The sequence below is a fragment of the Harpia harpyja genome, assembly GCF_026419915.1.
Source record: "Harpia harpyja isolate bHarHar1 chromosome W unlocalized genomic scaffold, bHarHar1 primary haplotype SUPER_W_unloc_1, whole genome shotgun sequence".
Taxonomy (NCBI): Eukaryota; Metazoa; Chordata; class Aves; order Accipitriformes; family Accipitridae; genus Harpia; species Harpia harpyja.
The window spans coordinates 366,623-387,357 of record NW_026293183.1 but is presented as its reverse complement, the minus strand read 5'-3'; the positions used below and the strand labels follow the sequence as shown (position 1 = coordinate 387,357).

Genomic DNA, 20,735 nt, shown 5'->3' with positions numbered 1-20,735 from the left:
GGCCCCTGCCCCCCCCTTGGGCCTGATCCTGCCCCGCGGCCTGACCCTGTCCCCCCCCTCGCCCGCAAGGCGCCGCCGGGGCCGGCGGAGGGATGGCAAAGCTGCTGGTCCCCCTGGTGATGCTGGGGGCGGTGGCGGGGTCCCACCGCTGCCCCCCCCGCTGTCTCTGCCCCGCGGCCGCCCCCAACCCCACCTCCTCTGCCGCCCCGCACCGGCCTCCTGGCCGTGCCACACCACCCTGGACCGCGCCGCCGTGGAGCTGCGTCTTGCCGACAACTTCATCGGCGCCGTGGGACGCGCCGACTTCGCCAACATGAGCAGCCTGGTCCACCTCACCCTCTCCCGCAACGGGCTGCGCCGGTTGGCACCCGGCGCCTTCGCCGATCTCTGTGCCCTCCGCGCCCTCCCACCTGGACGGCAACCGGCTGCCGGCGCTGAGCGGGGGCGCAGCTGCGGGGCTTGGCCAGCCTCCGCCACCTCATCTTGGCCAACAACCAACTGGCCGCCATCGAACCTGCTGCCTTCGCCGCCTTCGCCGCCACGGTGGAGGATCTCGACCTCTCCCATAACAAATTTGCGGCCTTGCCGTGGGAGGCAGTGGCCGGCATGGCCAGTTTTGGCCACCCTCACCTTGGATCACAACCTCTTGGAGCGGGGTCCCCGCCGGGGCGGTGGCGGGCGGTTACCCCGCTTGGCGCGGTTGGACCTCACCGACTCAACCGCTTTACGGGCATTACCGCCAGTGCCGGGACCGCCGGGACCCAGTTTGGCGGCGGGGGGGGAACCCTTTGCATTGCAAACTGCGAGCTGCTGTGGTTTGCGCCGTTTGTGCGCAGCCGGGTCGGTTGGAGAGCTGCGCCTCGCCACCACCACTCGCTGGCCGCTTGCTGTGGGCAGTGCCGGAGGAGGAGCTGGCGTGCCGGGCGCCGGCCCATCACCGGAGGCGGGCCGCCGACCCTGCCGCCGTGTTGGAAGGTCAACCCTTACGGTTGGGTTGCGCCGCCGCCGGTGACCCACCGCCGGTTGCTGCACTGGTTGGGTCCCGACGGTCGCGGTTGGTGCAGAACGGGTCGCCGCGCCGTCTGGCCCGATGGCTCCTTGGAGCTGGGCGGTGGCCACGCTCCGTGACCACGGCGCCTTCACCTGCGTCGCCTCCAACGCCGCTGGCGAGGCGGCCGCCCCGGGTGCAGGTGGCCATCCTGCCACTGCCCGTCCCTCAGCGGGATGGGGGACGGGGACGCCGAAGCCGGGGCCCGGGTCCTTCTGACATGGCTCACGGCCAGCGGGCAACGAGTCACGGGTGGCGGGGCGAGCGGCGCATCGTGGCAGCCGAGCTGACGGCCTCCTCAGCGCGCATCCGCTGGCTGCCCCAGCGCCACGTCCCCAGCATCCGCATGTTCCAGATCCAGTACAACAGCTCCCTCGATGACTCCCTCGTCTACAGGTGGGTGCCCGCGGGGGGGGGTTGGGGGGGCTCAGGGGCATCCTGGGGGGCTGCAGGGGGGGCACAGAGATGTTGCAGGGGGCTGGGGTGGCACTGCACGGCCTTGTGTGGCAGCCTGGGACGTTGCCTGGCATAGCATGGTGCCGTGGGGCATGGCATGGGACTGCATGGTACCTCACGGCCCAGCGTGGCTTTGCACGGAGCCCGGTGGGCATTGCACAGCACCACGTGACACTGCACGCCGTCGCGTGGCATCGTGTGGCACCAGGTGGCATTGCACGAGGGCCCAAGTGGCGTTGCACGGCACCAGGTGGCCTTGCCGTGCCGTGCCCCCCCCAACCCCCCTCCGTGCCCCCCCCCCCCCAGGCTGCTGCCCCCCTCCAGCCGGAGCTTCGTGCTGCGGGGACCTGGCGGCGGGGCGCGAGTATGACCTCTGCATCTCGGCGCTCTACACTGAGGGGGGCGACGGCACTGCCCACCGCCCGCCCCCTTCGGCTGCGTCCACTTCACCACGGCCAGCAGGGCTCCCGGCTGCGCCACCCTCCCCCCGACCCCATTTTTTGGGGGGGCACCGTCATCATCATCATCGGCACCGCCATCGCCGCCTCTGTCCCTCGTCTTCATCCTCATCCTCACCGCCCGCTACAAGGCGGCGGCTGCCCGCCGCCCCCCCGCCGCCGTCGCCAGCGTCTGCTCCCAGACCAACGGCACCCACAGACCCCCTGAGCCGGAGCCGCCGCCTCCGCTGCCCCCCACCCTCCCGCCCCCCCGGCACCCATGGGTGCTGCCGGTGGGGGGGGCACGGGGGGCTCTTCCCCAGCCACAGCTAACCCGCGGCGTGCACGGACTCGGCGCCACGGCTCGCTGCCGGCACCCTCGACCTGCCTGACACAGCCCCCACCCTGCGCCCCTCCTTCGGCAGCACCCACTGGATGCTCGAGAGCACCGTCTTAGGGGGGGGCAGGGGGCAAGCAGCACCCTAGGGTGCTTGGAGGCAGCCCCCCCCGGGCAGCACTGGGGTCCTTGGCATCCCTGTACGCTCCTGGGTGCTCACGTGCACCCCTGGGTGCCTGAATGCACCCTTGAGTGCCTGAATGCAGCCTTGGGTGCTTCTGGGTTCTTGAAGACAGCCTTGGGTGCTCCAGTACACCCTTGGGTGCTCCTGGGTGACCAAACGCACCCTTGGGTGCTCCTGGGTGCCTGTACACAGCCATGGCTGGTTGCCTGTGGGCCCCTCCCCCTGCTCCAGGTGCTTGTGGGTGCCATCAGGTGCCTGCACGCACCCCTAGGTGCTCCTCGAGGTCTCCGTGTGCACCCACGTGCCCCCCCCCATCGGTATCCATGTGCCCCCCCCCGGGGGCACCCATATGCAACCCAGTACCTACTTGCCCCCATGGGCACCCGCGGGACATGCGTGGGCACTCGGACACGCATGAGCACCCCGATGGGGGGATGTGCACCCGGGGGACTTGTGCATGCCCCGACATGCATGTGCGCCCCCCGGCCTGCCCCCCGCCGCGGTGCCTTTGGCCGGGCCGGCGGCAGGGGGGGCCCCGCACACGCCACTGACACGTCTGCACAGATGACACGAGAACCGCAGCCCCCCCCAACCCTACCGGGGGGGGGGACCGGATGCCTGGGTCCCCCCCCCGCCTCCCCCCCCTCGTTGTCCCTTGTGTGTCGTCCCCCCCCCGCCTCGGCCCGGGGCCTCCTATCTGGCTGGTCTGGATAACCCCGCGGGGGTCGGCCCCCCCGGCCCCCCCCATTTACCCCTTGCCCCCCCTGTCACCCCCCCAGCCCCATTTGCCCCTTTAACCCCCCCCCGCTGTCCCATCACCCCCCTATTTGCCCCATCACCCCCCCCATCTGACCCCCCCCGCTTGCCCACACCCCCCACCAGCCGTCCCCCCGGGCCCCCCCGGCCCGCTGCAGTGTTTAACACAAGTTTTTACATTAAAAACCTGTGCCCCCCCCCGCCCGGGGCGATTAAACTTTTTGTGTGTAAAGAGGAGGGGAAGCCGCTCTGTCTGGGGGGGGGGGGCCGGGGGGCCCCACTGTCTGCGGAGTCCCCCTTTGGGGGGAGCCCGGGGGGGGTCCCGCTCAGTTTGGGGGGGGTCCAGGGAGCCCCAGCTCATACGAGACTCTCGAGAATCTCCCGCCCGTGTGTCCCCCCCCCAAGAGGCAGGTCCCTGTATGCAAATGAGTTCATTAGTATGCTAATGAGCGAGCTAACGAGGTGGGCGCTGTGGCCATTGGCTGAGGGGGGCGGGGGGGGGCGACTATGCTAATGAGGGATGGGTTAATTACCCCCCGCGGTTGCTGGGATACCGTTTGCCGGGATATGGGGGGATGCAGTTGCTGGGAGACCCGCCATGGCAAGGGCGTGGCCTTGGGTCATTAATATGCAAATCAGGGGCGGGAACTTGCACCCCCCATCACTCCCCCCGGGCATCTGCTAATTACCCTCCCCTCATTTGGCATACAGGACACCTGGGTCCCCAGCCTGGCCTGGCCCCCCCTCCCCCGTGCCTCAGTTTCCCCAAGGCCACGGCCGAGGCCATGGCGGGGGGGGGGAAGGATACCTGGGTCCCCTCCCAGGGGGGGTGGGGGTGGAGGTCCCGAACATCTGGGTCCCCTCCCACGGGGGTGGAGATGCTGGGGGGAGGCTGGGGTGGGGGGTGGCCCCAGACACCTGGGTCCCTTCCCAGGGAGTGGGGGCTGCACACCTTGGGGGGGGGCCCGACACCTGGGTCTCCCCCCCTCACCCTGTCCTTGGGCTCAGGTATATCCAGGCAGTGCTGGGGGCAGCAGGGGGGTGGGGTGACAGGTGGCAGCAGTGCTGGTGGTGCTGGCAGCGGCGGTGCTGGCAGGGGGCCGAGGCGCAGTGCCCGGCCCCCTCCAACCTGCGGGACGGCCAACGGCACCCACATCTGCGCCCAGCTCTACACCGACAACAGCCCCTACTATGACCAGTGCTGCGGGAGTCCGCCCTCGTGGTTGTACCCTGGCTCCGACGTCCCCTACATGCCCCCCCCGGCTGGGTCACCGCCGTCTCCTCCTTGGTGGTGGGCACCCGCTGCGAGCTGACTGTCTGGTCTCGGGCCAGCAAGAAGGGGAAGAGCCGGAGTTTCGGGGCCAGCACGGTGCCACGGTTGCAGGAGGTGCGGCGGGGGCTCTTCGGCAACTGGAACAACACCATCAGGGGCTTCTACTGCCAGTGCCGCTGAGGCAGGCGGCACGGGGCAGCGCAGGTCAACACCAGTCAACATGAGTCAGCACGAGTCAACGCAGGCCAATGTGAGTCAACACAGGCCAAGACAAGTCAACATGAGTCAACATGGGCCAAGAAAAGTCAATGTGAGTCAACAGGGGCCAAGACAAGCCAACGTGGGCCGAGACAAGCCAACACAAGTCAAATCGAGTCAACGCGGGCCAAGACAAGTCAATGTGAGTCCACACAGGTCACCGTGAGTCCACATGGGTCAAGGCTGACAGATGTGGGGCTGACATGTTGATGTGGCAGTGCCACCCCCTGCCTCCGTCCCCCCCCCCCCAACCTCGCACAGCTCCGAGCGCAGCCAATAAAGCCTGGAGGCTGCAGCAGCTCCTGCCTCATGGGTGCTTTTATTGGGGGGGGGAAGTGGGGTGGTGGGGCAGCAGGCAGTGGCCCCCTGGGTATCTTTGGGCAGGAAGGGGGGTCCCCACAAACCATCACCCTGTGACCCTCCCCTCCTCCCCCAAGCAGGGACCTGGGAAAGGGTACCGGGGGGGTTCCCACATGCTCAGCCCGCGGTGGGTCACACGTTGTGGGCAGACGTGCACACGTTCTCACGTGCACACGTATCACGTGTACGTGGGCATGCACATGTGTGACCCTACATGCACACACTATCTGTGCCTGCATGCACAGCCCCCCCAAAAAAACCACATGGGACACAGCTGTCTCCAAAAGGACACGTGTAATCTCCAGGGGTCCCCATGCCAGCCCCGGGGCCCCCCCATACCGCGACGTTACAAAATGACAATATAAATAGTTTTGTTAAAAAACAAAACGGGGGGGGGGGGGGGGGAAGAACAAAAAACGTGTTTGGAGGGGGTGGGGGGGGTGGTAAGGACCCCAAATCAGTAGTGTGGCCATGGGGCCGTAATGTTGGGGACACGTGTGTGTCCCCCGGAGATGCAGGTGGTGGCCCAACCCTGGGGCCAGATAGGGATTAAAAAAAGGGGATTTAAAGGAAAAAGAAAGGGGGGAGATGTCCCAAACCGCTCCCCAGGGTGGGGGCGATACCAGGTCCAGGGTGGGATAAGCCCCCAGCCCCAAATCTCTGCTGGGAAGCAGGGGGGACACACCAGGACGGTGTCACCACGTGGCCTCGCCATTAGCCCTGCGCGGAGCATCGGTGAAGTCGTCAAAACCGAGCCGGCCCCCCTCTCTGGCCGCTCCCTGGCTCAGTAGTACGGTGCGGGGGGTCCATGACCCTGCCAGCGCCCCAACAGTAGTGGCACAGTCACGAATCCAGTTATGAGGTGACAGTGAGGGCGAGGAGGGTGCCGGGGTGGCCACCGGCATTGCCGGCTCCTCACCGCATGCGGTTTTGGCGCATGAGGGGGACGATGCAGGAGGGGGGGCCCCGCTTTGCCCAGGAAGGGGTGCTTCAAGAGTTCGTTGGCAGTGGCCCGCTGCACCGGGTCCCGCACCAGCATGCGGTCGAGGAAGCCTTTGAGGGAGGGTGAAACCTGCGGGGAGGGAGCAGGGCGGCCGTCAGCGACGTCCCGGGGCGGGTAGACACGTCCCAGGGGACCTCAGGGAGCCCCCGGAGGGTTTTCCCCCTCCCCAGGATGCCCTGTCGCCCCCCCCCCCCTTTACCTTGTGCACGTTTTTAAGCTTGGGGGGCAGATTGTCTCGGATCATCTTCATGGCCTTTAACGGCGGCTCGTTAAAATAGGGCGGCTCCCCGTCGACCATCTCGATAACCATCACGCCCAGAGACCAGATATCCACCTGCAGGGTGGGGGGGACACAGTAAAGCCAGGGGTTAATTCAGGGGTGAGGCCATCCTACGCCCCCAAACCCGCCCTGCGCCCCCCAAACCCGCGGCACGCTCACCTCCGGGCCATAGGGCAGGCGGGAGATGAGCTCCGGCGCCATCCAGTATGGGGTCCCCACCAGCGACTTCCGTCGCGGCACCTCCTTGTTCACTTGGGCGCAAAACCCAAAATCGGAGAGTTTCACCTAAAAAGCCGGGGAAGGGGGCCGGGTGAGAAGGGCCGCCACCGCTTTTCGGCTGGCCGGGAGGCTCTGTACCCACCACCGCCATGCCCCGCCACGGCGCTTACCCTGCCGTCGTGTGTGAGGAGGATGGAGTCGCTCTTGATGTCACGGTGGATGACGCCCTGCGCGTGGAGGATGGAGAGGGCCTTCAGGACAGCCAAGCAGACAGCCGCGATCTGCTCCTCGTTCATCCTACGAGCCGACGGAGAGGGTGGGAAGCGAGAGCCAAGTGTGCCAGAGTGGCAGATGACCCCGGTGCCAAGCTGGTGAAGGGGACACACATGCGGGGGTCCCCGGGACGTACCTGGTGTGCGTGACGATGTCGGTCAAGGCGCCGCCCTCCAGGAACTCCATCACCACCCAGAGCTCGTCGCCCACCAGGTAGCTGTTGTACATCTCCACCACATTCTCGTGCTGGTAGTCCCGCATGATCACCACCTGCCGAGGGGAGATTGCGATTGAGCCTCCCCACGGCGTGCAACACCCGAAAGCGGGTCCCTGAGGGAGGTCCCTGCTCTGCCTCACCTCGTTAAAGAGCAGCTCGCGCCGCTGCTGCTTGCGCAGGTCCATCTTCTTCACAGCCACCAGCTTGCCGGTGCTCTTGACAGTGGCGATGCAGACGATGCCGGTGGAGCCCTCACCGATCTTGATGAAGTTGTCCAGGTAGGTGCGGGGGTCTCCGGGATCCACCACCATCTGCAGGGCCGCCCGAAATTGCTCGTGGGAGACGCGCTGGGGCTCACGTTGGGGCGAGCGGGGCTGCTGTGGCCCCGCCGGGGGCAGTGGGGGGCCGGTGGGCAGCTGGCGAGCAAGGTGGGGATCCAAGGCGTGCGGGGTGAGGCCGGGATGGGGCGGCTCGGGGTTTTTGGAGCACGGTGGACCGGGGGGGTGGGCTTGGGAGGAGCCAGCACTGCCGCTCACCAGCCCGTTGGATGCCACCTCTTGCAGTCGTCCTGGCTGGTGCTCTGCCTGCAAGGAGATGGGAGGAGAGGGACATCAGCCACCAAAAGCCCAGGGGAGCACACGGCTGGAGCCAGGATTTTGCCGCTGTCCCCAAAATGCTGGGTGCCGACCCTGCAGCCTCCAACCAAGCGAGTGGCAGAGGCGTTAGCGGGGCCGGGTGCTGCCGAAGGAAAGGTTTGTGCTAGACAGGCTTGGAAGGACCGAGGAAGGGGGAAGAGGAGACCGCGGAAGAGCCAGTGGCCACTTCGGAGACAAGGATGGGGCCAGTGCTGCAAGGAAAGCACGGAGCGCCCGCAGGGCCGGTGGTCTTCGGCATGTGCCGGTCTTACCGGTCTTAATTGGAGCGCAGGAGCCCGTTAGCTGGCACTTGCTTAGGAAATGGAGGAGAGAGGCTGCTTTTCTAGGAGGTGGAGGAGAGGCAGAGCAAGGAAAAGCTCCCCTGGGCTGCGCAGCCAGGGAAGGAGAGGTTGCTGCCAAGCGGATCTGGTCAGAGCAGAGGGGATCGGGGGGGAACCTTTACCTGTGAACCTGCGCCCCTGCCGGGGTTGGTCTCAGCCCTCGGGTAGGTATTAAAAGGCCGTCCCATCTGCTGAGCAGTCTTCATCACCCCTTCAGAGACGGGGATGTTGGGAGTCCGGATATTGGGCCCGGAGAGCGGGCGTTTGTCCCGGGGAGATTGTGGGCTGGTCTCGCCGGCGTAGGTGGATTTGGGGCGCTTGTCGGAGGGCTCGGGGCGCTCCCGCCACACCACCCGGTCAGCTGGCTCGCTGTAGTCCCTGTCGGCAGGGTAGTCCCGCCAGCCATCCCGCTCGGCCGGGGTTTTGGGGTACTCGGGAGGGGGCAGGCGGCCGCCGGCAGGGGGAGCAGGTTTGGGGCCGGGTTCCTGCCCGCGGGGCTGCTGGTGGTGGTGGGCATGCTGGTCCTCCCTCTCCCGGGGTCTCTCCTTGCCCTGCTCTAGCTCGCTCCTGGCCCCGCGACGGCTTTTCTCCTTGCTCCTGCCGGCATCCTCGTGCGGCCGGGCAGTGGCCGGGCCCTCGGAGAGGCCGTTCTCCTGGTAGAGCTGGTCGCGGCGGGGCAGGAAGGGGGGGCTGTCCCTGCGCAGAGAATTGGAACGGGACACAGACATGTTCTCAAACTCGTCCAGCAGCCAGGTCAGGGAGCCGTCCTTGGCGGCTTTGCTGCCCCGCACGATGGTCTTTGAGCAGGACGTGGGACGGGAGGCGGACAGGAACACAAAGCACAAACAGAACAAAAGAAAAAGAAAAAAAAAGGGAAGAAAATAAAAAAAAATGAAAATGAAATGCCTGGTAGTGACGGGGACACGGCTCACACAGAGGGGATGTGGGGAGGGGAGGGGACGAGGTCTCCAGGGGCTGGCGCCAATGCCACCTCGGTCCAGTCAAGTGCCGGGAGGTGGCTGAGCCCGGCGGGGCCGTGCAGCCTCATGGAGGAGGATGCTGGAGGCTGGGGGAGAGGGGAGGGGGCTCTGCCTTTCCCCAGCAGCCCTGGGCCCCACTGGGAGGTTTCTAGGTACCAACATAACAGGGCTCTCCCTCGGGGAGCCGGAGCCAGCCTTGTGCCTCTCCTCCTGGATGGGCCAAGTGCCCCAAGAGGCAGCACGCACCCGAGAAGCCTTTGGCCAGACCCAGCCCCGCTCAGGGGGCTCATGGGGAAGGGTCTGGGAGGCTGCTGGCAGCACCTCATCCCCTGGCTTGTGCCCGGGGGGCTCCGTCTGCCCCCAAAACACCGTTATTAGTAACTGTGCAGAGGCAGCAGGTTTTGTTCCTGGCTGGGGTCCAGCCCCAGCAAAGCTCTGGGGCAGGCGCTGGTCCTCCTCCCCTCAGTGTCATCGGCCCATGGAGGAGGGAGAGGAGATGCATGAGGTGAGGGCAGACGTGGTTCGTTTAGCCAAAGGTTAATGAGCCTGTCCCGAATGCCGCCTTGGAGCAAAGGGGAAGAGTAGAGCAGGTAAAAATGAAGCCTGATGCTGGGAGGCAGGTCCCAGCCAGGCGGGACACCTGAACTGGGGAGCTGTGGGCTGTGCAGGGATGGTTCCCCCGGCTCCCAGTATCAGACTGGCTGGAGTGGGGAGGGACATGCCCTGTTTCCCAGCTCTCGGGGAGGGATCTGCACCCTCATGGACTTGAGCCTTGGAGGGCACGACCATGCAGCAAGAGGTGAGGGGATAGTGGCAGCCACCCCATCCCCATCCCCTAGGCCTCTCGCCTTCCTCCAAAGAGTAGGATGCCTTCCCCTGCAGCAAGCACCTCCACACAGGGTGAGCAAGCACAGCACGCCATCCTTGGCTATTTATATCCCCCTCCTCTTCCTCCTCCTCCTCCTCCTCCCACCGCCTTGGGGAGCAGGTTATTTCCTTGACAGGTGAGCTGAGCCTGTACCTCCACAACAAACCCCAGCTGCATGGGATGCAGTGGCTCCCAACCACGAGCCATGGGGCTCGGCAGTGCCAAGGGGCCCCACCGGTTTTGGCATCTTTTTGGGTCAGCAGAATTGCCCAGCTGGCTTCGCTCAGAAGGGCTGCAGCCAGCGTTACTCACAGCTGCTGGAGCTGCCCCATTGTCCGGGGCAAACCAGCCGAGCGAGCGAAGCCACTGGCTGCGCAGGAACGCCAGCTCTGGGCATGCTGGTCACACCGTAGCCAGTGCCGGGGACTTTAATTAGGGTGAAGGTGGAGGAACGGCAGAGCTGGGGCACGGGGGTGGCGTGGGTGTCCTCGACCAAGGGGAGCAGACAAGCCAGACTTTAAAAAAACGACATAATGGCAGCTTGGGGAAACAGATACGGGGAGGGGATGAGATGGGAAGGAACAGACACTGTTTTTCCCTGGCGTTTTCCTGTAGGGTGGGTTTTTTCCAGCTGCTGGGAGGATGCGGGAGAGGTTTTCACACCGTATGGGCAGCAGCTGGGTGGTCCCCGTCCCGCACAGCCCCACACCGAGTGGGGAAGGGGCAGGCGGTCGGCCATGGGGATGCCGCTGCTGCTTGCGCAGGTTAGAGACCAAACTGCCACCTTACCTGCTCCGTGGCACCCCAGGGAGAGGGCACGGAGCCCAAATTATCCCCAGCCTGGCTTTCTAGCCCCAAAAGCAGTATCATCAGCCCTCCCCGAGAGGGCAGAGGCCATGCCAGCAGAGCTGCCTACCTTCTGTGAGCCATGTTGGATGGTGGTGATGCAGACAGGGTCCACCAGTGGCTTGGGGCGCTTGGCCGACTCCTCAATGATGCCCTGCCATTGCCGCGGCAGCCCTGTGAATCTCTGCTCTTGCTGGTCATAGCCAGTGTGGACGCGGTGCTCAAAGTTGGAGGGAGCAGAGATCTCGATACGTTTCTTCTTCTTGCTGAACATGGTGAGGCCGGCTAGAAGACCTGAGGGGCAAAGAAGAGGGACAAAAATGAAGCCTGGAGGAGGAGGGAGAGGTGGGCAGCGCACCAGTGACCTCAGCAAACCATAAAACAAACAGCCCCTTCTTTAGAAACTGACCTTGCTCTCTGGCAAAATAATTACTTGCCACACATGTGCCAAAAAGGAAACACCTTGAGTGACTGCAAGCCCCACACTTCATTAGGCTGCTCCCCGTCCAGGGGGGTTATTATAGCCCACCTGACCTCGCAGCTGTGTTTGCAATTCCCCACCGGTCCTTCTCATCCCCCATTTTTTCCACTTGTTTGAAGATGCATTTGCAGGTCCCTCCTGCCTTTATTTTTTTAATGCGAAGGCAGCGATTGCAAACCAGGGCAACCAAGGGAGCTTTTCGGGGCTCCAGGCTGCCCGCCTGTACAGCACACGAGAAAATTCCCTGCAATGAGCTTCGGCTCCTCAACCTGCTGTCCTTCTTTGTCACCACCTGGGTGGGCAATTTCTTTGGCTCTTCTCCTTCCAGCAGTTCCACGAGCAGCTTCCCCTGACACGCTGTGTCCCAGCACCCAGGGATTTAGGGCTGATCTCGCAAGCGTTTTGCAGCACTGCAATTACTCTTGCGCTGGTTTGGAGCCAGAGTTTGGCAACTGTCCCCCCAAGGGCTTCAACCAACACATTGCAGCCTCCTTGGGGCAGAAAACACCCACCCAGACACACAAGGGAATCAGCAGGTATTTGTCATTATACTGAAGTTAAACACTAGCAGCTGAACAGACACCTATGGGTAAAACACTGACCCTGCACTGCTCTGGGCTCATTAGCCGGCCACAGACAAACCCAAAGCAACCCCTTGCAGTGTCTTCTCCTGGCTCCCCATCACCAGCTGCCCCGAAGTGACAGGGAACCAGTTGGATAGGGAGCGGCACAGAGGTCTGCCCGAGCCTAGCAGGCAGGTGGATGGGTGCCTAGCCGGGATCTAGAGCAAAATCTCCCTAATTAAAGGTGTTTTCTCAAGCACATGGGACGTGTTGCCAAGATGGGGATGGTGGTGTTCACATGCACCCCTGCATCGCGGAACAACTTTGGTTACAATTACTGTCTTCCAGATCAAGGTCCTGTTTTGGTCCCTGGTGACTGATCCTGCAAAGTTCTCCATCAAAGGAAAGCCAGCGGCATGCAGCACCTCTCCGAGAGGTAGCAGAGGGGCCTGGGGTGCTTTTGGTGGGACAGTAAAGCAGCAGCAAGTTTCCTTAGAGCCTCCGTGGGGGCCATGCATTCCGGCTCAGCCCTGGGAAGCACCGTCGCCTCCATGAATTATGGGACAACACAGGCTTGGATTACTTACTAACACCTGTCCTCACCGCAAAGGCATTTCCAAGCCCAGCTGGGGCTGGACTCTGCTTCCTTCCACAGCAACCGCCAGGCTTTCGCCCATCCTGGAGGTGAGATAACACTGCTGCCAGGGATTCGGCAGCTCACACGACCCATGGAGATGGTTGGGGACGTCCTTCTGCTCTCTGCAACTGTTCTGGTTGTCTTCCTGAAGCCATAAAGGGGTGGCAGGAGGCAGGGGTCTTCTCCCCTCTGGGATAATCCTGCTTCTTTCCGCTTGTCTTTGCTTCCTTCCCAGCGTAACTCGCACGGGCATTATGTTTCTTCCAGGAGAAGGGAAGTTTTGGGAGCCCCAGTCTCGCAGACATTTTTCTGCATCCCTCCTCCCTTTGATGTAATGCTCTTAAATTTAAAAACTAAGCAAAAAAAACCCTCCCGCAATTAAAAGCTAGGAGATTTAAAAAAAAAACAAAACCCACAAGGTGCGACGAGGAAAGCAAGTCAGTAGCAAATGCAAGCCCGGGCAGTCCAGCGACACCCAGGAAAAGGTCATTTCACTGGACGTTGGTGACTAACACTGTTCCTTAAGCCTTTTACCTAAAGGGTGTCATTTGAAACCACTTTTAAGTGTGGTTTTAAGGCAGCGTTTTAAGTTACAAGCTGAATAAACCGGCAAGAAAAAAAGCCTGACCTGCAAAAAGCCAGGCATGCAGATGCTCAGCCTGAGCGAGAACAACAGACTGTTTACTCAGGCACTTAAATACAGGTCGAGGAGCCTAAAATACAAGTCAAGGCTGCTGAAACTAAACTTAGCAGCGTGGCCAGCACGTTTTCAGCATGAAATTCAAACCCAGTTTTCGCCTGACAAGTTATACGGTTTCCCTTTGCAGGCTGCAAAGACAAAGCCACCCAATGCAGCCAGTTTTCTTCATTTACAAGTTTTGTTCATTCATGGTGTATTTGAGACTATCCCTGAACGCATCTCAGTCTCCCAGGATGAAGAGCTGTGGCTTTGGAGGAAGCCTGGCCCCAGGGTGGACCCCAATGCCGATTTTCCTGGTGTAAACACCCACAGCCAGGCACAATAGAAGCTTGTTTACACCATCCAAACGCCCGCATCCTTCCAAGCTCAAAGGTACATGATCGATCCTGTCCAGCAGGAGCCCGAAGTGCTGGCAAGCCTCCCCTAAATCAACAATTTCAGGTTGTTTTTTGAATTGTTTCAATAGTTTCTGCAGTGAAGCAGATGCTGGAAGTCGGTGCAGTCCTGCTCCTCCCGACCTGGGAGGGGAAAGGAAAAAATTTCTGAGCTGGGGTAAAGAGAAAAAAAAGAAATCAAGCTTTAGATGGATACCACCACACCCAGGGCTAAAGCAAGAGCACTTGAGAGCGAGCCCTCGCTCTCATGCATCGTGGCTCGGCTGATATCCCGACCAGGATGAGAGCCAGAGAGAAACAGGTTGGAGCTATCGGACCCTATTAAACACCAGCATGAGTCGAGGGGAAAGATTAGTGTCCTGGTTTCAGCTGGGATAGAGTTAATTGTCTTCCTAGTAGCTGGTACAGTGCTATGTTTTGAGTTCAGTATGAGAAGAATGTTGATAACACTGATGTTTTCAGCTGTTGCTAAGTAGTGTTTAGTCTAAAGTCAAGGATTTTTCAGCTTCTCATGCCCAGCCAGCAAGAAGGCTGGAGGGGCACAAGAAGTTGGCACAGGACACAGCCAGGGCACCTGACCCAAACTGGCCAACAGGGTATGTCATACCATGGGACGTCACATCTCATATATAAACTGGGGGGAGTGGGGGCGGGGGAAATCACCACTCGGGGACTAACTGGGCATCGATCGGCGGACGGTGAGCAATTGCACTGCACATCATTTGTACATTCCAATCCTTTTATTATTGCTGTTGTCATTTTATTAGTGTTATCATTATCATTATTAGTTTCTTCTTTGCTGTTCTATTAAACCGTTCTTATCTCAACCCACAAGTTTTACTTCTTTTCCTGATTTTCTCCCCCACCCCACTGGGTGTGGGGGGAGTGAGTGAGCGGCTGCGTGGTGCTTAGTTGCTGGCTGGGGTTAAACCACAACAATTAGCAACTCAAAATGCTCCTAAAGCAGCTTAAGGACCTTAAACTCATTTATTTTTTCCCCCCATTAAATACCTGCCGAGCGTCCTCCGGGTCCAGCCCCATACACATGGGGTGCCGGTGGTCAGTGCAGTGAATGCAGAACAAGGGGTGAGCGAGACAAGCATCCCCTTGCTGAAACACCCTCGCCGCAGTCTGGAAAGACCAGTAGCACTGGCTATTTCCACCTCAGCACTCCGGCTACTGACGGCAACATCAGCACCTGCCCGCCAGCAGCGGCATCGAGAGCTGCTAAGTCTGCTGGCGGTTGCCAAAACCAGCTGATCTCCGTAACTACCAGCTTATTCTGGACTTGGTGGATGACAGAGCTTGGTTCACAGTCGCTGCCAGGGATCTGCTGGCGCTTGGCGAGCCGTGGTCCAGGAGGTGCTGTAATTAATGGGGGTCAGATGATGCTTTTAAACAGGTTCCTGCTCAAGCGCGAGCCCCGGTGTCCATACACCGATGCTCCTCACCTTAGGTGCAAGCCCCAGGGAGAGAAGAGGATGAAGCTGCAAATTACCCTAACTCACCTTTCACTTGCCTGAAACCAGCAGGTTGGCGCTTTCACGTGAGAAGCAGCTTGGGCTTTAAAACATCAAAAAAAGTACCAAAAAATCCCCTCTCCGGGGACACAGAGCGCCGGCACCGGGGGAATGCCGCCACGGGGATGAGCCTACCAAGCTACAGCGGTGCAAGCCTCTCACCATGTCCAGCTCCAGCCCTGCGTCTCACTGGCAAAAGCCCGTCGGCGGAGGAAAAACCAGTTTTTATTTGTTAGTAAAAGCAGGCGACTGGGAGGAAGCACACCCCTCCCACATGGGATGGGGGACGTGGAGGCAGCTGAGTAAAACAAACCCAAGGAAGCCTGGCATTTTAGGCCACTATTTAAGGTTTGTTTATTTAACTTCCTCGTTTCTCCAGTTTCAGAAGGAGCAGCGCCATCCTGCAGTGCCCAAACCCAAAAGGAGCTCGCCAGGAGGATTTTGGGGAGACACTGCAGCCGGCAGGATGCAATTAGAGCGTGACCTTTAGTGCCTAACCCCACCGGCTGGTTTCACAGTGGCTGGTGCCTGGGACCAGGCTAGAAGCAAGCTGACAAAATTTGAAAGGGGACTGAAGTTGGTCGAGTCGAGAGGCTGAATCCTGGGGGAGCTGGGTGACACCCCCACCACTATGCACACCGTCCCCATCCCGCAGAAGGGGACAATCCTGGGACACACAGGGACTCAGGAACAATGCTGAAATCCTGTGGCAGGCACAGGGAGAGCGGCAGAGCCAGGGCTGCCATGGGGTGGATCCATTTTTCCCACTTTCACTGCCTTCGGGTGGTGATTCCATTTTAGTCTCCTGAATCTGCTTCTGACAGGCTGTCCGGTGCGAAACTCAACAGCTCCCAAGACAATCCCTTTCTCCACGCAGGAAATCCCAACTCTGGTGCTCCGGCATCCTGCTGCGTCCAAGGCATCCGCAAAGGCACTCCCTCCTCTCCAGCTTTCCCAATCTTTGAGGTTTTCTGAATAAATCCTTGATCCATTAGCAAAGTTTTTCTCTGCCTGGTTGCCTCCACCTCTGTCCTGGTCCCCCTTTAAAAAACGGAGGGAGTACCATATATTTGCAATCCCCCATTTTACCTGCTCACCCTGGGGGTCTGACTTAGCCGCTCTCCGGCTGTCTGCAGCACAACCCAGCACCAGCTTGGGCTGGGTTGAATCCTGAACCGCACTGTGCACAGGCAAATACATTAATTAGGGGTAAACGAAGGTGTGAACGTGCAGCCAGCAGGTTTATGGGGTTCCCAAGCCAGGAAAACTTTACCTTGTAGACCCCGATGGCTAAAAAGTAACCCCGGGGCGGGCGCTTTTGTTCAGTTCATCCTTTTATGGTCACAGCAAGCATCATGCCAGCTTCCCGTAGCTTCTAGCCCAGGCAGACTACTGCTGTTTTGGGGAGAAACAGACATTTCACGCCATCCCCATGGCAGGACTGCGCCCGAAAGGAAAACCAAGGCTGGACCCCCTTTTACCCGCACCAGTTGCTCCCAAACACCACCTTCCTTCGCACAGGATCCTTCCTCGCATGCAAGAGCCTTTGCGGAGAATTGCTGCATGGACAGAAGTCCCGTTTCTGGATGGCAAAGGGTCTCCTGGTTTTGGGAGATAATCGCTAAACTTTGAGTGGGATGTTTAAAAACTGCTCGCTTTGCGTTTAACTGCAAGGAAGTCTAGGGAAAATAAATATACCTGGAGGATATACATCAACCCGCACACCGGACGTTGGAGCATCTGAGCGCCTCAGGACACTGCTAGTTAAGCTAATCAGCCTCCAAATCTACCTTGGCTTCACAAAAAATAATCCTTTTGGGGCTGGCTGGGGGAAAACAGGCAGCGCAAAGGGGCAGGGGGGCTGAGCCAAGCCTGGAGGAGCTCTCGATGGTGGGAGGGGGCCCTCTGCAAAAGGAGGAAGGGGTTAAGAGCGCGTTAACATCTCCCCCACGTTCCCCCCTCTTGGCTAGATATCCACCAGAGCTACGCACATTCCTCAGCCCTGTCCTAGCCCAGGTCAGATTCCCTTTATCTCCGCTTTGTTTAATTAGTCAGCCATTAACTAATGCTTCTAGCAGCCCTGAGTAAACAAAACGGCAGAATATTCTCCATTGCTGACAAACATCCCGAAACCTATGTTATTGCTGGCGGGGAGTTTGATAGCAGCTTTCAAATGAAAAATAAAGGGGGGGGGGGAGATGACAAAGGTGCATGCAGGCAATTTGTTCCTTTGCATAAAATCTGAAACTGATAGATTTGAATGTCCATTGGCAGGAGAGTGTCCTGCCATTAGCGTGGACAAATGGCAAACAGATTTAACAGATCCCCGGCAGGATCCAGAAGCAGCATCCCGTTTGTCCCCATGCCTAAGAATAAATATCTGGTGCAGCTGTACGTGGTTCACACACTCGTCTCCTCTTTAAACACATCGGGCCCAGCAAAATAAACATCTGGTCCGGCCGCTGCTGCTCCCCGGAGCAGCAGAAAGGGGCTGTTTGTCCTGCAGCTGCACCATGTTCACATCTCAGAGCTGCTCTCCCTACCCCAGGCTCTGCAAAGAGACTTTCTGCCTGATGCAGGCGAAGTTTGGATTTTGAGACACAATTTTAGCTGAGGGCGCTCAGAAGCTGGACGAATTATGTGGTGCTTGAGGAAAAAAAAAAAAAACAAACCAACCCACACAAAGGGGGCTCTGGAGTCCTGGCTGCTCCCGGCATCGGCTCAGCTCACCCAGAGCCTCCTCCGAGGTTCAGAGGAGCCCACGGGATGCCCAAGAGCAAAAGGAACCCCCCGGGTGCCAGCGCTGTCACCCACCGCATCCATTCACAACTGACTCTGGCATTCAGGTCTCCTCCTCAGGCCAGGTCAGGCTCAGACATAAGGGTTTTTAGGGGGTCTTACAAACCCCCAAAGCCTTGTTCCCACCATGACAGCAGGCAGCTGGCTCCGGGTGACATTATTTCCTCCTCTTGTTTCCAGGCAAGAACAACCTTTTGCTTGCCACCAGCTGGGAAGCGTTAGCCAGCAACCAGCCCTTCCACACCATTAACCTGCATGCCAGCTGCGGCCGAGCAGGACACCCTGCCAAAGGGATATCCAGTTTTTAAAGTCCAAACCCTGTGTGTGGCACAGATGTGGGGTTCAGTTTTCCCCTGCCTGCTGGGTTTTCAATTTTTCCCCTTTTCCTTCCCATGCAAACAGGCTCACCCCCATGCGCAAGGAAAATGAGAGTCCCTCCCGTCCTCCTTGCCAGAAATAACTCCGTTTCCCCCCGAAACACCGGCCTCGCCTCGCAGCGCCGCTAACGAACAACAGACCTGCTTCAGCCAGCAAGATGGAGAGATCCCCTGTTGCTCCGCGCGTTTCCAACAGCCGCCCGACCCGGCTCAGGCTCAGAAAGGGAATAAACCTCCTCTGAGAGCTCCCCCCTCCCAAAACACCCTGGTTAAAACTCATTAAAAAAACCAAACATAAAAATCAGCCAGACTCTGCATTACTCACCTTCACCATCCTCCTGCTTCCTGCAAGCCAGAGGGGGAGGAGGGAGAGAAGATAGCCCCAAGCCCTCGCCCTGAGAGAGGCATGGGGACCAAGGAACCCCTCCAAAACCGTGCACGGGTGGCCCCTTGTGGGGCAAAGGGGGCTGGGGGGGGGTCACAGTTCACGCTGGGGGCCAGCAGCTCCAGCCCAATGCTCCGGGCCAGCGGCAGAGCTCCCAAATCCTGATGCTGCAAACTCCAAAGCGCCTCCCCCAGCACCAGTGAGCGATGGGCGGATGAGCGCAGGACGGGCCAGGACGTGGGGAGACCTATGGATTGGGGCGATCCGCCATCAGCTCCCCAAGCCAGCCGGGGTCCATGCTCTCAGACTCCCCACCTGGTTCCCGGACCCCAACGGCCGCTCCCAGCCCCGCGGGGGACACAATTGCTGCCTACGGAGGACCTGGCCAAGGCGCTGGTCCTGGCACGCAGCTCTCCCCACCGGCGTTTTCTCCCCCTCCCGGCTGCAGTGCTGACTTTCCCAGCTTCATGTACTTCCCAACCTGCTCTTATCGCCCTCCAGAACCAGTTTCACAGGCAGACACTCCTGCCGCTGGGCTCCCATGGGCTCCGGGCTCACACTGGGACGGCCGGACTTTCCTCTCCTTCATCCTCCAGCGGTTGGATGCCGGGGATGGATTGGGACAGGGGAGAGCAGCGCGGTTAACCCCAGCGTACCCCAAAAGGGGTCCAGGGAGGCAAAGCTGCTCGCCGAGCAAAGCTCGTCCTGCTCGCTTCCCGCAGTGGTGAGTCCCACTCTGAAGTCAGCGACCGAAATAACAGCTTACCGCTGTCTCCGCGCACCCAACACAGTGACTAATGCCAGCGCTACGGCCCCGCGATTTAACAGACGTTATTACCATTTTCCAGGACTGGGAGCACCGCTGCCGTTGAACTCTCACCCATGCTGCGAGGCTGGTAAACCGTCGAGAGAGCGCGGAGGGAGGAATAGCTGGGAGAGGAGATGGCAGGGTGGCCGCTGCGAGGCTTGGAGGGGTTAAAGACAAAGCTTGCAAGAAGCGGAGCAAGAATAGAGGAGAGTTGAGCTGGGAACCAATGAGGCAGCAACATTTGAAACAAAGCAGCCAGTCAAGTGCCCCTCAGGGTGGCTGGGGATCAAGAGATGGGGAAGGAAGGAGAGGGAAAGGGCAGGCAAGAGCCAGCAGAAAACCCGCCAGCCATCCCGGCAGGAAGAACCAGCCCTCCCAGCCAGGGGAATTTCCCCCCGTCAGGGTAGCAGCCCTTCGCCACGCCATGCTTCCAGCGTGCCTCCCTCCCACTGCGCATCCCCTCAGCATGTTCACCCAGCTTTCTCAAGAGCCCCTAAAAACATGTTCTTGCCCTGGGGTGTGGGCACAGAGCATGCCGGTGAAGCGCCCATCGACGGGGACTGCCGGCACACGCTGGCACTGCAGTAACCAAGCCCCTCATGGCCAGGATCGGCGACCTGCAGCCCCAGCTCCTGTGGGTTTTGCTGGTTTTAAGACCCCTTGTTAAGATACATGACCCCTGAAGCCTGGCCAGGGGACTCCAGGTGCGATCTGGACCCTCTGTGTGAGGATGAGCTGAGGAGCTCCTCACCTGGGCATCAGAGCCTCACCTAAGGGTGAGGATCATAACTCTGCTGCCTAAAGCCTCTGCCTCTTCCACCGTCTTCCAGCTGAACGAGAGTGATGCCATTTCCTAAACGAAAGCAGCACTAATTGGTGGGTCCCATGAGGTAGCGTGCGCTCTCCAGCTCGCTCGCTGCGAGGAGGAACAGTGTCCGAGCCCTCTCCGGCACAGAAAAGCAAGGCTTTGATGTCAGCGTGTGTATTTCACTCCTCTCTTTTCTTCCCTTCAGCTTTTGCTCAAAGGAAACACCCTCGAATTGGCCTGATGAGCTGGCGAATCTCACGGACAAATTTGGGAGGTTTGCCTGGCATCGCAAATCAATGGCAGTCCACCATGCCAAGCACCCGAGCAGCTGCGAGCCTCCGCCACGCACAGTCCACCCCATTGGCGTTTGCTGGGAAGGTGCCAGACCACGAACTGGGCAGCGAGGGCGAGACGGCGGAGAGCAGCAGGCACCTACGGGTGATAAGAGTCGAGCCACCATGGCTACGCCTCTGCCAACTCCATCCAATGGA

The 20,735-nt window shown here is 60.3% G+C and overlaps 3 protein-coding genes across 3 annotated transcripts; 2 read left to right on the top strand and 1 right to left on the bottom strand.

The window, feature by feature from the left end:
• The first annotated feature begins 73 nt into the window (after window positions 1-73).
• LOC128138125 (leucine-rich repeat and fibronectin type III domain-containing protein 1-like) lies at window positions 74-2,814 on the top strand. The gene is given in 17 exon segments (XM_052779439.1): window positions 74-206; window positions 208-231; window positions 233-406; window positions 408-440; window positions 442-615; window positions 617-775; window positions 777-1,025; window positions 1,027-1,107; window positions 1,109-1,180; window positions 1,182-1,444; window positions 1,811-1,847; window positions 1,849-1,917; window positions 1,920-1,985; window positions 1,988-2,056; window positions 2,058-2,222; window positions 2,225-2,314; window positions 2,317-2,814. Coding segments are annotated over 17 exon segments (1,950 nt in total). The 5' UTR covers window positions 74-92; the 3' UTR covers window positions 2,428-2,814.
• Window positions 2,815-2,854: 40 nt separating this feature from the next.
• Window positions 2,855-4,971, top strand: SYCN (syncollin). The gene is given in 5 exon segments (XM_052779388.1): window positions 2,855-2,935; window positions 4,272-4,313; window positions 4,315-4,353; window positions 4,355-4,471; window positions 4,474-4,971. Coding segments are annotated over 5 exon segments (477 nt in total). The 3' UTR covers window positions 4,672-4,971.
• Window positions 4,972-5,386: 415 nt separating this feature from the next.
• On the bottom strand, window positions 5,387-19,620 carry PAK4 (p21 (RAC1) activated kinase 4). The gene is given in 10 exon segments (XM_052779406.1): window positions 5,387-6,075; window positions 6,077-6,181; window positions 6,312-6,446; window positions 6,552-6,677; window positions 6,782-6,908; window positions 7,021-7,154; window positions 7,242-7,685; window positions 8,200-8,874; window positions 10,842-11,065; window positions 19,467-19,620. Coding segments are annotated over 10 exon segments (2,067 nt in total). The 5' UTR covers window positions 19,513-19,620; the 3' UTR covers window positions 5,387-6,024.
• Window positions 19,621-20,735: the final 1,115 nt, after the last annotated feature.